Source organism: Cervus canadensis, chromosome 8 (genome assembly GCF_019320065.1).
Source record: "Cervus canadensis isolate Bull #8, Minnesota chromosome 8, ASM1932006v1, whole genome shotgun sequence".
Lineage (NCBI taxonomy): Eukaryota > Metazoa > Chordata > Mammalia > Artiodactyla > Cervidae > Cervus > Cervus canadensis.
The window spans coordinates 64,146,503-64,163,699 of record NC_057393.1 but is presented as its reverse complement, the minus strand read 5'-3'; the positions used below and the strand labels follow the sequence as shown (position 1 = coordinate 64,163,699).

At 35.1% G+C, this 17,197-nt stretch overlaps 1 protein-coding gene across 8 annotated transcripts in view; it reads right to left on the bottom strand.

Moving 5' to 3' along the window:
- The window catches only part of PPP3CB (protein phosphatase 3 catalytic subunit beta), a 48,134-nt gene that overhangs the window by 25,377 nt on the left and 5,560 nt on the right, over positions 1-17,197 (bottom strand). For all 8 annotated transcript variants that reach the window (XM_043476587.1, XM_043476590.1, XM_043476588.1 and 5 more), the window contains exons 2-8: positions 7,877-8,077; positions 7,049-7,173; positions 4,044-4,155; positions 2,087-2,232; positions 1,687-1,826; positions 1,502-1,579; positions 1,302-1,396 (exon numbers count right to left, since the gene is read on the bottom strand). In XM_043476587.1, coding sequence (XP_043332522.1) covers positions 1,302-1,396; positions 1,502-1,579; positions 1,687-1,826; positions 2,087-2,232; positions 4,044-4,155; positions 7,049-7,173; positions 7,877-8,077 — 897 coding nt within the window. The remainder of the gene's footprint in view (positions 1-1,301; positions 1,397-1,501; positions 1,580-1,686; positions 1,827-2,086; positions 2,233-4,043; positions 4,156-7,048; positions 7,174-7,876; positions 8,078-17,197) is intronic.

Here is a 17,197-nt window from a genome sequence, read left to right as displayed (position 1 = left end):
AGTCCAAACTTAGATATATTTTTCTTTAAAAATGAAGTCTGCTTCATTAGCTATCTTTATAGAAGTTTCAAAATTTATAAAACAAGATATAATTTAAAAGATTATCTTAGCACTGCTATAATCCTTGGAGGCATTATTGTTTCTAAGGACCACCAACTCAATTAATCTCAATGGTACAGTTGTTTTGGTAATTAATATAGTATGGAGTTCTTACAGCATACCCTGTATCCAAGCTATTTGATAGCCTGCTACTGCTACTGTCTGATCTCAGGTAAATGTTTTAACCTTTTAACTATCACCTATAATCTTCCAAAAACTCTATTTTGCTCCTCTTTTGAACTTACACCACAACCCAAATTTAGCAATGACCTCATTAAATGTACTTTAAAAAATCTTTAACCTTCTGTTCTTTCCTCCTGGCACAACCACTCCTGTCTGACCTTGAGAACTATGGCATAGTCAACTGAATTCCTGACATGTCAAGACAGCATAGGAGCTGGCTTCTTGATTTCCTCTTCTGAAAATGTGAACTGCCTAAACATACTTAAGCTCATCTTCAATGTCCTTGGCACACACTTAACCAGATTAAGATCCTTTGGTATTATCTCTCAATGAATTATGTTCCAAGTTAAAGGAAACCCAGTTGTTACAGACAGATCAAATTTGGAGGGAAGGAGGTGGAACATAAACCACTAGAAAAGAAGGTAAATTACAAAGACATAAGAAAAAAAAGGAAGAAAGAGCAGTAAAAAGAAAGGAAAGGGAAGACTGTCTTCCTGAAAGAAGGTCGGATTGAATTAATTAAAAGTTCAATTACAAATCATCATGGGGCAGTGGATATAAAAGTAGAGAATAAGAAAGGAAAAGAAAACCTACATCAGTGAACATAAAACAAGAAACATGATAAACAACCATACACTTCAAATACATGAAATGGTCAAAGGAGCAGCAGCAGCTTTATGCAAACAAGAAAACATTCTCTTGATTATAAGAGAAAAGATTTAAGAAAGGGGAGTTTGAGAAAATCATGTGCATTTTTACTTGACAGAGTTACCTCAGAACATTCTTTCACAGGCAGTTTTTGTGAATGACAAAGTTGTGAAATGGTAACAGATGACTTAAGTTTCACATTTTGGATTTTCATTTCTTGTCCTCTCCCCTCCCTTATATCTTACATTTTTTCATAAAGAGACTTGGATAGTTACAGTTTCAAACAATGCCTCTTTTCTACTATATTTTCAAAAAATAAGTCAATTAAAATACTAAGTTGTTTAACAATTTTTTTATCAACAACATCTTACCTTTATTATTGTAGACATCTAAGTAATTAGGTGCCGAAAAAATTGTTATTAATGAAGGGAACCCTGTAGTTTGACTTTTTCTGTACATTCTATAGCTGCAAAACAAATAACTTAATATGCATCGTAAAGCATCATTCATGGTTACTAAGTTTGATTTGTACATAAGGTGTTAATTTAGGTCAGGGAAACAGAATTCTTACCCTGCATCTTGAGCTTCATGAGCTCTAATAATCGATAACAAATTATTGTTTTGCAAAAATTCACACACTGCTGGATAGCTGTGGGGAAAAAGAGAAAATTAAGTAAAATAATGATTTTCTATATAATGAAAGCATATGCTATTTTAACAACCAAAATGAGATTAAGCTTGAATATTTTTTCTTACTTATAAAAATAAGAACATCCTCGAACTGTATTGTGACTAAAATGTTCCTGTGATTTTTCATTTCCAAAATCTTCAGAAGGATCGGACCATAGCAAGTCACACATTGGTCCAAATGCAGGTGGCTCTTTGAATCTATCTAACTGTGAAAGAAAAGAAACAAACAGCAGAAATAACTTGTCAAAAGTGAGAATGGAATGGACAAAGGAAAGTGGTACCAACTTTGAATACTGTGCATACTACATTGTTCTGAATGGTTAGAAGATATTTTCTTAAAATATCAGTATATTAATTTTTACCATTACCTAATCTTGGCAGTGAAGAGAGGTTTGAAGTTTCTAGTCTCTACTCAACAAAATGCTATAAATAGGAATCAACTCTTGTTACTAAAATATATACTCACTCTCCTAATATCATCCAGTGTGTGTATTTCTGGTGAAAGTCCACCATGAACACAAAGAAATTGTTGGTTTAAAAGTGCAGCAAGAGGCAAGCTATCAAAAGCTTCCATACAAGCTTCATAGACTCTTTCTGAATATTTAATTTTACCTAGAGAAAGAAAAAATTCAGTAATTGAAAACTGCATAATTTGTTAATAATTTAAAACATATACATGCACATATATAAATAACTATTAAAACCAAGGCAAAAAATTAAAGATATGGATAACAGCCAAGTGGTAGCCAGGGGTTCAGAGTTGGTAAAAGGGGAGAGTACAAAAAGGCAGCAAGGAGGAATTCATGGGATGATACTTTTCTGTATTGTGACTGTGATGGTAGACAGCTTTAATCATTTGTTAAAGCTGAGAACCAAACACTTCAAAGAGTAAATTTTACTGCATAAAAAAAATTTGTTTAAAAAAAGGCCAGCATCTTACCCGATAAGAGTCAATAAAGATAAGCAATGTTACTGTACTTACAAAATATTTGCTCTCTTTAAATTTATTTTGTGTATGCAGCAGATAGTCATAAAATATTACTAAAAGTAAATAAGTCAAATCTCTAAAAATAGCTCAACTCTTTACCTTTATAGGCCAAGTAAGGCAAAAATCGTACAATACTTAAAGGTAAATAGTGTTAATTATTTTATTCTACGAGTCAGTGACTACTTTTTTGTTACAGGCAAGACTACTATAATATCACAACAAAATTCAAAGTCCATCCAATTTTAAAAAAAAGAAAAGATCTTATTCCTATTTTGGAGGACCAGGGTTTCCTTTAGCCTACAATGAACACTTAAAATGAGCAGCGAAGCAAGAAGTCAACATAACACAAGAAAGACTGTACCAAATTAAACTGTTATCTACTTTTAAAAGTCTGTCATACGTATTCCTTTGCACCTTTACTTTTAAACTCCTGGATATTTTATGTTTTTAGTGGGATTTTGCTGGACGGCTTGTTACTTGTATAAGAAAAAAAGAATTCAGTTCCTATTTCACTGCTTAACATTGTAACATTCAAATATGAGAAGATCTATATCCAGCAATCAGAGGTTATAAACTGGTAGTCTGATGACAAACCTGTTTTCCAACAATGCAGTTTAATAAAAACTTTAATTTGATTGCTTTGAGGTCAAGCATGCACTTTCCAGGCCTCATCTTATACTCATTTAAGTTACCCACCTGATCTTTGAAGTTATATCAGAGTTTGCCACTTCTGTCACTACCTGTCACTATATTGATCTTTATTGCATCATGTTTTGCGTCTCAGTAATTCTGAAGTTATTTTCTAATTTTAAATCTTAATTCTAAGACTTAATATAGCCATGAGCACTAACAAGTACACAGCTAGCAGATGTGAGAAAAGGTCAAACTCTACTCTATACTATATGATTGCTTACAGCTATTAGATTACCACAGCCATAAAAATTTGAGAGAAATGGGATAAATATTGTAGACTAAGACCTTCAATTAATCAAGTGTGTGCGTAACACAATCTGCATAATTAAAAAATAAATAAAACAATCTGCAGTGATGACAGGATGATTAATTTGCTAATGAGAATGTTCATGGGAATGTCTCAATATAGGTGGAGAGAAATCTCCAATGCAACATTTCTTTTCACTTGGTTCATATTCTTCCTGTTAGAAAAAAATAATTCTAAAATTAAAACTATACACAGTGCTCAAAACTGTTCCTAAGTACATATGTAAAAATCAAATTTAATAGGAAATATTGAAATGAGAACATCTGAATAATATTAAACACTAGAGAACGCTAGACAATCTTCCTGAAAGCTTTACATGTTTGGACACAAAATCTGTTCTTACATGTTGCACTGTAAAATCTTTAAACTCTTACTACCCACATCACTCTAAAAGAACCCTGAGGAAGTGAAAATAGTTCTCATGGCAGTACTCACATTCTTGCTTAAAGGTAAAATATTCAGTAAGGTGTCTGCATTCATGGTTGCCTCTCAGAAGAAATAATGTACTTGGATATAGAATCTTCAGGACCCATAAATATAAGACACACTACAAAAGAAAATGTTTCCAGTGAATTAATCTTATATTTTTGTTTAACTAAGCTGTTTGATCTTTGTTTCATTTCATCTAACCCTATTACCCTTATAATTTCTATTACTCTTCATTAACTTTTTATTATTTTTTTCTCTTTGTCCCTTACTAAAACATAAGCTCCATGAAATTAGGGACTTTGTGGTCTTATTCACGCCTGATTTACCACTCAGAAAAGTACCTAGCAAGTAGTAGAAGAGAAGTAAATATTTGTTGAGTAAATGAGTCAAATAATTTAATTACTTTAGATTTACAAATTGCTGTAAAAACAATTAGCAGATTGGTCTCCTCCTTAGGTATACCAATAAGTAAAACAGTAACAATGTCAAAAATATTAGCATCTAATATTTACTAAGTATTCATAATATGCCAAGCACTAATTATTCCTCAAACAATCCTATGAAGTATGTAATATTATCTCTGTTTTACAAATGAGGAAACAGAAGCAAAGAGCTTAAGTAACTTGTCCAAAATCACAAAACCTCTAAGTAATGGAGATAGGATTCTAATCCTCTGATCTTAAGCATTATGCCACGCTGCCTAATGAAGAGAAAAGTCATGTTTTATGTTTACTTTGTTAGTTATGAATGTTGCCTTATCTAATTAGGTGCTTATTATCTGAAACGATTCAAAGACAATGCAATTTTAAATAAAAAGAATATTAGAACAGCAGCTATTTTTCTCTAAATACACCTAACATAAGAAAGACTCACATTTTACTTATTTGGTTTAAAAAAAGGAAAGACTATTTCATATGTAAGTAAGTTTGGTTCACATGATCACATAGAAAAAAGAAAATACAAACTCTATTTATTTTTTTGGCTGCACTGCATAGCTTACAGGTCTTGGTTTCCTGACCAGGGATCAAACCTGGGTCCTTGGCAGTGAAAGCGTGGAGTCCTAACCACTGGACTACCAGGGAATTCCCACAAACTTTGTTTTAAACCAGTTAAGGTATACTGAAATGTGTTAAACAAGTTAAGGTTAACTGAAATGTGTAACACATTTCATTTTATTCACAAGAAAAAAATAATTAAGCCTGGTAAGTACTTAATAAATACCTGCCCTTTTCACTTATTCCGATTCTTTATTACTTTCCAACAATAAAATGAATTAAAAGAGTCAGCTACAGGGACTTCCCTGGTGGTTCAGTGGTTAAGACTTACAGTGCAGGGGATGCGGGTTCAATCCCTGATGGAGGAACTAAGATCCCACGTGTCAAAAAAACCAAACAGAAAACAAAAACAAAAGTATAACAAATTCAATAAAGACTTTAAAACTGGTCCACATCCAAAAAAAAAAAAAAAAAATCTTTAAAAAAGAGTCTTGTTTAAAAAAAAAAAGGCCTGCTACAAAACCCTCTAATACCAAACGCTGTTACCAACTAAGCTTCCTAAAATTGTTCTATTGTTTCTGTCAAAAGCCCCAATCTTTCTATCAAGAAGGGCCAATTTCTAGCTTTCTTGAAGGCTCCAAGGGAAGACTGAGAGGGGCTGATGATGACACTATGAACAGAAAGAACAACTCAGGATAATAAAATTCCCAAGGGAATTTGGATGGACAGAGCCCTGAGCTCCCTTTCCCACCAAGGATCCTAGCATACCTCAGAATGGAGGTTGAAAACACTAGAGGAGATATAAACAACAGTAACTGGCATAGAAATTCATCAGGTAAGGTTTCAATATCTAGTGGAGGACATGGTTAAAAGCACAGGTTCAAACTGCCTAGCTCCACCACTTACTAACAATATGACCTTGGGCAAGTTATTTAACCTTTTCAAGCCTCAGGCTCCTCTATAAAATGGATAAAATAACAGTACTTACCTCATAACTTTGTTGTAAAAATTAATCAAGTATGTTAACTGCTTAGAATATGCTTGAAACACATTAATGCTAACACACCTATCTATTTGCGGAGCTTCTACTCAACAATTTAACCTCTAAGAATTTGTCCTATGGAAATAACTGGGCAAGTATATGAAGATGTATAAATAATATGGTCCACTGAAGCATCAATTGCAATGGCAAAAAACTGGGAACACCTTAAATGCCTAACAATAAGAATTGATTAAATTGACTGTGACTAGTTTAGTTGACAGAATACAATGCAGCTATTAAAAATGATGCTGTAAATTTATAATTGAACTGGCATGACATCAGAGCATAGGAATTAATAAAAAAAGGAAGCTACAGAACATTATAATAGGAGTTCATTTTCATTTCAAAAAAGGAAAGAAATGCATATATTAGAAAATACAAATTGTTCTATATCTTATTTTAATTTTTATAATTAGAAAAGTAAAAGAAGCAAAAAGAACAATCTACTATTAAGTGATTATAAACAGGTCATTTTAATGCCTCTCAAGTTTTTAAAAGCAGATTAATACTTTCAGAATACATAAAGATTCCATATGATATACTTGGGTCTTAATGGCTATAGGAGGAAAGATAGAAGCACTAGAGTTTAAGTGATAAAAGCATTCTATTTTATTTAATTAGAAAAATACAATTAATCTTTTTTTTTTTCCCATGGCTGAATGCCTTTAAGGGCAAGAGAGATAAACAGCATTAGCTCCTTAAGGCCACTAGATAACAGGGCAATAAAGATCCATAATTTTGCTTATAATTTCCACTGGGAAATGGTAATTACACTAACACAAAAAAAATTAAGAGAACAGTTTGAAAGACAAAAGAGGAATAAATAATAGTTTTACTTAAAAACTTCAGAATATGCAGAGGTATTAAAAAGAACCCAATACAGGTAATTTAAGGAACTTATTTTATTAGGAAGTAATAGAAATCATCTATGATAACACTTAAAAGCAAATCAAAAGACAGTATATGATTATTACCTCTATACTAAAATAACCTCTGTCCACATAATCACCAAGAAAAAGGTATCGTGTATTAGCAGGTGATCCTCCTACTTCAAAAAGTTTCATCAGATCAAAAAATTGGCCATGGATGTCACCACACACTGAAACAAGAAGATTATTAGATATGAAAAAAAAAACCTCTAAAATAACAAATTTTACTTAAATTCTAATTTCGTTTACATAAGAGAGAGCATAAAATTCTGTCAAGAAAGGTCTAAGACGGAAGCAATCTATGAAGAGTCATGACAGGGATAATGTGTACCCAACTGTTCATGTGCTCAAGATCTAGAACAAGATATAACAAGAGTATTAAAATTTGTAGTAAGTGACAAAATTTTCATCTAAATTTATAAAACTCTTCTTTAGGAAGTCAAGCATGCACATCTTAGGATGATAAAATTATATTGGTGGCAGTAAAATATCCATTCTAACTCCATACTTTCTGATGACTTCTAAATGATCATTTTTGGTATCTGATATGGCATTGAGGTATTTGCCCCTGATGACTGAAAGCATAGTAAATAAATATTTGTTGAATCAAATTCAATGATGGCCAACTCAACTGATGAAACCTTCGTAAAAGCATATTAGACTAACTTCTGCACTCAGATTATTTAGGATCATGTTTCTTCATTGAAAACAGGCAAAAACTTTCAAAAGTTATAGGAAATAATCTGGAAATTCAAGATAATGTCCATGTAATACTAATTTAGTATACAATATGAAGAATAAATAGTTTTATAATTAGGTATGTAAACAGTGGTACAGTAAAAAAAATAATATCCGAAACATAAATAAGTGTACCTGTAATTGGAGCCTCTACTTCTATCATGGTTTTCTCTCTCCGAAGAATGGCAGCACCCTCATTGATAATTCTAAGTGCAATTTCTTCATCTACCCGACCTTCTTTTACTAAGTGGTTCTTCAGAACATCAACCCTGGGTATCCCATCCATATCAAATACTTCTTCAGATGTCAAGCGATGTGTTGGGGGGAAAGGAACAGCTGAAATTTTTTTTAATTAATAAAAAAAATCACTATTAATATATTAACATAAAAACTAATTAATGGATCTAGGTAAGTAAGATTCAAAACTGAAAAGCTGAAGTTTTTGTTTCTTCATTTACTAGATAGAGGTATTAACTTTTAAAAGCTTTTTTAAAAAAAGAAATCAAATTATGCTTCTTTTTAAAATAATCTATATATAACAACATGAGAATTATTAGAGAAATGAATTGTCTCACAAAATTAAGTTTATTCAGGATAACTAAAGCTTTTTCTTTAAGCCAAAACATTTTTTGACAGAACTCTTAAAACATATTATACACTCTTCATCTTAAATGAGGTATAATAAATATAACTTAATACCATACAAGCATAAATAGAAATCCCAAATATAAGGTAACTGACCAACTTCCTGATAAAAATATATAAAATAATGCCTGCTGGCCAACTTGAGCAGAAATTTCTGTGCTGTGTTTAGTCGCTCAGTTGTGTCCGACTCTGCAACCTCATGCAGTGTAGCCTGCCAGGTTCCTCTGTCCAAGGGGATTCTCCAGGCAAGCATACTGGAGTGGGCTGCCATGCCTCCTCCAACGGATCTTCTCAGCCCAGGTATTGAATCCAGATCTCCTGCACTGCAGGCAGATTCTTTACGGTCTGAGCCACCAGGGAAGCCCATGAATACTGGAGAGAGTAGCCTATCCCTTCTCCAGGGGAACTTTCCGACCCAGAAATTGAATCAGGGTCTCCTGCATTGCAGGAGGATTCTTTATCAGCTGAGCTACCAGGGAAGCCCAGAAATTTCTAGGAATATAGATTAAAACAGCCAAACATTTACTTACGGATTTAAATTAATTTAGATGCATATATATATTTAAAATAATATTAATATTAATAAATGATAATTTTTAAATACTGCTTTTTCTCTTACCTTCATTTTTCACATAACAGTTTCATTCAAAAATCTTTATACACATTTTTGACATCAGTGCATTCCTTACCACTGGATTCATTTTTTGTCATCTAACTTTTATAAGCAAATCATTCTCACTTCCATTTAAGTTGTTTAAGATACAGTACTTTTTAAACACATGTTCAATGCTATTGCTGCAAATTTATCCTAAAACACAATTTCCATTTGTCTAACTACTGAAATAGTTGGCCTTTTTACTCCTGTAGCATATATTTATGATTTCCACGAGTATTTAACAACTGTATTGTTTTAAATTGAAATCTGTTAAGTGGAATAGAGAACATGAAAGTCCATTTTCAATGGCATCCACCTTAAGGTCATGTACCTAGGAAAAGTTATTATATATCTGTTAAAATTTTTTATTCCTTTTTAACTGGATCCAACAAACGAACTCTTTATACATTCAAAATCAGCTTGGGTTGAAGCAGTTTTAGGCTTTTTACCAAAGAGTATTTTGTTTTTCAAAAAAAATAAAGAAATTTATAGTAAGAATGTAGTCTACATATAGACCCAAATGTATTTCTCTCTTTTCTGAAGTAAATTTTTAAAGAAAAAACTCGCTTTGTGTATGGGCATATAGTACACAGTATCTTCCTGACCATCATTGTGATTATCAATTATTATACAGAAGATTGGAAAAGTATAGGATGAACCACTTCTTCACAGTTCAACTTAAAGTAACAAATCAGGGGACTGGGTTAGAATTTTTATCAATTACCTAAGAAAGAATAATAAATAGCAATATTCTCATAGCAGAAAAATAATTTATGAAGAGCTCAGTTCTTAGAAGTGAAATAAGAACTAAAGCAGAGGAATATAAACCATTTCTAAAAGACTTTGAAATCATCAATCCCTCTAGCTTTTACCCTTTTTTGATAATAAAACAAAACTTGCTTCTCCCTACTTCTTTAGAACACATTTATTCCCATTATTTTTTACTGCGTCTAGAACAAGGCATTAAAGTACATTTTGCTTCCCCAAATAGGGCTTCCCTGGTGGCTCAAATGGTAAAGAATCCACCTGCAATGCGGGAAACCTGGGTTCGATCTCTGGGTTGCGAAGATCCCCTGGAGGACTGCATGGCAACCCACTCCAGTTATTTTTTGCCTGGAGAATCCCCATGGATAGAGGAGCCTGATGGGCTACAGTCCATGGGGTCGCCCAAATATAGCTATGTCAGATTCTAAAAAAATAAAAACCTTTACTAATGTATGTTTTTCTTCAACCAAAGATTAAACAGACTATTATACTATATGCTATCGGAGAAGGCAATGGCAACCCACTCCAGCATTCTTGCCTGGAAAATTCCATGAACGGAGGAGCCTGGTGGGCTGCAGTCCATGGGGTCGCTAGGAGTAGGACACGACTGAGAGGCTTCACTTTCACTTTTCACTTTCATGCATTGGAGAAGGAAATGGCAGCCCACTCCAGTGTTCTTGCCTGGAGAATCCCAGGGACGAAGGAGCCTGGTGGGCTGCCGTCCATGGGGTCGCACAGTGTCGGACACAACTGAAGCGACTTAGCAGGAGCAGCAGCATACTATATGCTATAATCAAATTTGCCACTAGCAGTAAATCAACAGTTTAAAAATGACAGAAATTAACAATTACCAAATAAATCAAAAGTTACTTTTGGGACATTATGAAAATGAAAAGTTTAAATATCTCTTAAATAAAAATTTCTGAGATCAAACTGGGATATTTTTCTCATCAGGCCAAGAGAATTTTTTCTCTACTCAGGAAAAGAGATACTGTTTAAGATGCTGCATTCCAGATTATGCATAACATAATGCCTAATAATCAAAACATAATTCCACTAATAGCTGAACTTTGTTCAAAATACAGAACTTCCTAAAAACCTATGTGGGAGACCTTCCCCTACATCAGCCAGTCACCTGTGGTACTGCATGTTTTCATGCACACTGTGATGCCCCACTGCAAATCACACCGAGGTACTGCTCCTCTTTAACCAAGAGTCAGAATGTCTTATTCATTTGGGGGAAAAAAGTATACACTGCCCCCAGACCTATGTTTTCCATTTCTTTTTCAATTCAAGACATACTTTTAAATTTCAACAACAGCTGCAATACCTTTTAAGGAATGAGCAGGTAGAGAGGTGAAGAAATGTCACCATAGATAAAAGCAGATGAAAACTAAACACAACACTGAAACGGGAGAGTAGAAAGTTTTGGAAAAATGTTTTAATATATCAGTAAATAAGAAAATAAGAGGCAAAAAGGCACTGTGCTCTTTGGCAGGTGGAAAAAGGAGCCACAGCAGGTGATCTAAGCAAAAGAAAACTGACCAAATAGAATTTGGCCTAATAGGAAATTAATTACTGACACTGCTGGTCAATAGAGGGTTGAATTTGTTATTAATTGAGAAATTAATATTCTCAACTACTACCATTCTGCAACTCCTAAGGTACTTTTAAAACATTTCCATCTAATTTTAGGTTTTTAACTGGTTTTTTACATTTCTAATTCATCTTCAGCCAACTATTACTGTTTTCCAACTCTTCTAAGTTTTAGATAGGGAAAAACCAGCACATAAATGTACGTACATACGATGTGAATGGTCAATAAACAGAGGAGCTTTTCCCTGCTGCCCAACCCTAAGCAAAGACTGCAAACTACCAGCCCGGTGAGGCCTCCAACGCTATGAGGGGCACAGCCTGTGCCACCCGAAAACTCTACTCCAAAGTAGCATTCAGATGTCTGTGCTTTTCATCACTGCCATTACTCACAACTGTCCAAAATAAGTTCCTCTTGATTTTTGTCTCTGTATTTCTTTTATTCACACCATGAGTAACAACAAACTTCGGGAGACAGTGAAGGACAGGGAAGCCTGGTATGCTGCTGTTCATGGGCTTGCAAAGAGTCAGACAGGACTCAGTGACTGAATAAGAACATCCTCAGGCTGTTCTCCTCCCTCCCAATCGTCTTCACTGCAGCCTCCAGAATTCCCACCACTCTGAGCAGAAAAGGCTATAGTCTTTTAGCTCTCCATTTCCACATCTAACATCACTCCTGTGAAGAGGAAAATGCTGTCTCCTTTGAGGTTCATGTCTTCTGGCTAGTTTATTCTTGTCCTAGCCATCTACTACACTTCTGGTCAACTCTCACATGAAACTCAGGTTCCTAGTTCAAAAGCCTTCTCCTCTCTAAGCACCACCATCATCAATGTCCCTGAGGATGACCTATATAAACTCAAGAAATGAGAGGTTCTGAGCTCCACTCCACTTAAGCTTTCCCAGCCTTGCCCATAATTTCTGCTCTACCTCTGAAATTCTGAATTCCAATCTCTTACTCCATGACCAAAATCTCTTAATGCTTTCAGACTCACTCCCTTTTCTCTATTTGTTCTCCAAGTATATCAAGAACCTGGACACCTCTCCTAATCAACCACTTCTGGAAACCTTCGCTTCCTGTAATTTTGAAGCTATTCCATCAACCACCCACTTTTTAAACAACATCCTGAGTTGTTTTGTTCTTTTGTACTTCTACTTATAAAACTCCAATTCTTAGATGAACTAGTTTCTAAAGTTGGACATTAAGTAAAAAATCATCAAAACAGTTCAGTGCTTATACAAATTAATGGTCTCCAACACTGTTGGTCACTGGTATTTGCCAGCAATCCAATTAAACATCCTTGTCTGTGCTCTCTCCCATTCTCCTCAGTGGAGATTTCAAATGGTCACCTCCTCCTTGAACCCTAAAGTTAATTTCTCTCTTACTAAGTAATCAACTTTGCATCTTTTTCAGAGAAAATTGAGACCTTCAGACCAAATGTCATTTTTCTGCTCCTCTCCATCTACACCTATACCAGTATCCATCTTTACATTTCTTCCTATCTCAATGAAGAAGATTCCTCCCACCCAATATTAAGCATTCTACTGTGCTTTGAATCCCACCCCACCCCCAACATCTTCACTTCACTCACTCTTCCCACCCACCCATGCCCCCATTCTGTTTTTTCTGCCTCCAACTCTCCATAGGGTCTTCCCTTTGAGCAGATAAACATACAGCCAGCCCTCCAAAATGACAGGTTGGCATGTGAGGATTCAACCAACCACAGACAGAAAATACTTTAAAAATAAAAATATTTTTAAAATTCCAAAAAGAGAATATTGAATTTGCCTCTCTAGCAACTATTTACATAGCATTTACATTGTATTAGGTATTATAAGTAATTTAGAGATGATTTAAAGTAAATGAGAGGATACAGATAGGCTATATCCAAATATTATACCATTTTATATAAGGGATTTGAGCATCCACTGATTTTGAAAGAGGGAGGGGTATCCTGGAATCAAATCCCCACAGATACCAAGGGAAGATTGTACCCAATTCTCTATGATCTTAAAAACAACCCCAACAAGTAATTTTCCCTTACTCCTCATCCCTGTTTCTGCCATATATATCCCATATTTTACATCTAAGCTTCCTGAAAGAGGTAATCTACAGTGGATACCTTCATTTTTTCACATTTTGTCTTCTTTCCTCAACCCACATTTATCTGGCTTCTGCTCTATTCCTTCACCTTATAACTCTCTCTCTTGGGTTCTTGAAATCACTCACCTGGTTTTTCTCTTAATTATCTGGTCATACCTGATTAGCCTATCTCATGAACTTCTAGTCCTTTTCCTAATCCTATGACAGTGTGGCTGAGAATTTTGTCCTTGGCCCTCATATTATATTCCTCTCATTTGTAACTATGGCTTCAACCAAAATCTATATTTTGTGGACTCCCAAATAGATTACTCAGTCCAGACTGTGCCACTAAACTCCAAATCCCTATTAAACTATTAAATATCTCCACTTGGATGTTTCGTAAGTATCTTAAACTTAATAAAGCCAAAACTTAATGCATGAACTTTCCCTCCAAACTATCACCAATATAGTTATTTATCTGGAAATTATCCTAAAAGTCTTTTTCTTCCTCACCCTAACACAGCCAATAAATAGGTCCTAGATAATTCTCTGGTCTGGTTTCATCCCTTTGGTTCTAAGACACTGAATGAGGACCTTTTTTTCCCCCTAAAACTACAAAAATCTTTTCAATTTTTCCCAGGTTTGACAATAACTCAGAATACTCTTTTTAAAATTCAGATCTCAACATCCACCTGTTGCAAGACTGGATGCATCACATAAAATCCAAATTCTGTACTTTAACATGTCATACAAAATCCCTTCTAATCTGACCCTTGCCTACATTTCCAACCCTCATCTTTTGCCACTAACTCATATTCCAGACACATACTATACTCCAGATATTATTTTCATTTTTAAAACTACATCACTCAAAAAAACCTCTGTACATTGCATTCCCTATTATTTATGGGTACACTATTTCCACATTTTGTCTAATTTCTCTTTGTCCTTAAACTTCATATCAGTGTTCCAATTCTTGAAAAATTTTCCTGTTCTTTGGCTAGGTTAATGGTGGCCCCTCCTTTGCGGTTTCACAGCAAAGCATACGATGCACAGCTACAGCGTGGTGCCTATCAGCTGCACTGTAACCACCTTGTTTCCCCCCTCAAGCTTATGAGCTCCTTGAAAGGGAGCAAGCTGTCTTTCATCGCTATATACCTAGTGATTAGAAGATAGGTACTAATGAACATTTACTGAATTAATGAAACATTAGTTACAGTTTCTAAATTACTTATCTTTACACTAATTTACATGGCAATGACAATATATTTCTAGTGCTTTGTTTACAGTTTACAAAATGCTTTCATATACATAATCCTATGATTATCAGAGACATCCAATGAGTTTGGTAGGGCAATTTTATCTCAATTTCACAGAGAGGATAACAGGTTCAGACAAGTTAATGGCTCTCTCAGGGTGTTTCAACTAGTAAGGGGTAGAGTCATGATTGAAACTGAGGTCTTCAGAATACTACTTCAGTACCCGCTTGTCTTATACCAACCCGGCAACAATGCTCTTCTGATTAAAAGAGTCATCAAAAGTCTCCTGCATCAGGAAAAATGGTATAACCCACCCAGCTGCCAGGGGTAGAAGCATGCATTAGCCACATGCTTTAAGGAAAGGTTCAATAAATCCTACAGCACTGTCTTCAAAATTTCTAGGTATCCCTTGAATTCCTTTTAATTTGTGGTGGTTCTTTGAACACAATACCCTTCCCTCAAAAATTAGTTTGTCCTCAGCTGACCTATCAATAGAAACCCTCCAGGCCAGAAGGGAATGGCAGGACGTCCTGAAAGTAATGAAAGAGAATAACCTACAACCTAGATTACTGTATCCAGCAAGGATCTCATTCAGATATGAAGGAGAACTCAAAAGCTTTACAGATAAGCAAAAGCTGAGAGAATTCAGCACCACCAAACCAGCTCTTCAACAAATGCTAAAGGATCTTCTCTAGACAGGAAATGCAGAAAGGTTGTATAAACGTGAACCCAAAACAACAAAGTAAATGGCAACGGGACCACACCTATCAATAATTACCTTAAATGTAAAAGATAAAGAACATTACAGCATACTAACACATATATATGGAATTTAGAAAGATGGTAATGATAACCCTATATGCAAAACAGAAAAAGAGACACAGAAATACAGAACAGACTTTTGAACTCTGTGGGAGAAGGTGAGGGTGGGATGTTTCAAAAGAACAGCATGTATACTATCTATGGTGAAACAGATCACCAGCCCAGGTGGGATGCATGAGACAAGTGCTCCGGCCTGGTGCACTGGGAAGACCCAGAGGAATCGGGTGGAGAGGGAGATGGGAGGGGGGATCGGGATGGGGAATAAGTGTAAATCTATGGCTGATTCATATCAATGTATGACAAAACCCACTGAAATGTTGTGAAGTAATTAGCCTCCAACTAATAAAAAAATTAAAAAAAAAAAAAAATTAGTTTGTCCTTCCTGGCTTATTTTTGTTATGAAATCATCATTCTCTGTCACTCAGATTTAAAATTTTGATGTCACTCTTCTCTTTCTGGACTCTATTTTAAATTTTCTCTTTTTTTTTTTTTTACATCTCCATTGCTGCAATGCTAGTTCAAGTTCTTATCACTTTGTGTACCAGAAAAATCTAAGCTCTACTTTTCCTCCCCCTTTATTGTACAAAGCACAGCTAAATAAATCTACTCAAAATACTGGGGTGGTTTCCACCCTAATTTCTTTTCTACCCTTTACTGTTTAGTCCAAAAAGGACTAATGAATAAAGGAGACAAAACTCTGAAACTTATTTTTCAAAGTCCTTCTTAACCATCCCCAGTCTCTTACCTATCACTCCAATCTCTGCCTCTAACTACAACTGCTCAATTTAAACAATCACTAAAGCAAAATTAGAAGCTTGCTCTTCTACCTGTTTCATTCCCACACCCAGTCATTGCTCCTGTATATCTACTTTCTAATATTACTAAGGATTTGTGTCATATTTGGTTTTTCTCTTTCTCATAATTCATCCATGCCGTAGTCATTCTACACTTGGACTACTCCATTAACCTTCTGACACGCTGATTTTAGTCTCTTCCATTTTAATCAGTAATCACTTATCAACAATATCATGTTACCTTTCAAAAACCAAAACATTGGGTCATCCCTCTACTTTAAAACTTTCAATAATGCGTCAGGCCAGGCACTATGGTACAAATTTTCATGAATTGTCTCTGTTAATCCTTCAAAAATCCCGTAACTTTATTAAACTGTATTTCGCAGATGAGAAAATTGAGGGCTGGGGATACTCAGTATCTTGTCCTCAGTGAAATGATTAAGGCAGAACTGCTGCTGCTGCTAAGTCGTTTCAGTCGTGTCCGACTCTGTGCGACCCCATAGATGGCAGCCCACCAGGCTCCCCCGTCCCTGGGATTCTCTAGGTAAGAACACTGGAGTGGGTTGCCATTTCCTTCTCCAACACGTGAAAGCGAAGTCGCTCAGTCCTGTCTGACTCTTTGAGACCCCATGGATTGCAGCCTACCAGGCTCCTCCTTTCATGGGATTTTCCAGGCAAGAGTACTGGAGTGGGTTGCCATTGCCTTCCCCAAGGCAGAACTAGGCAGTCTTAATTCAAACCCAGGCAGTCTTAATCATCCAGAGGCTATACTCCCTAAATTTCAGGTCCTCAACTTAGTGTGCAAAAAAACCTTTTCAACTTCATCTGCTACTCCTTGCCAAG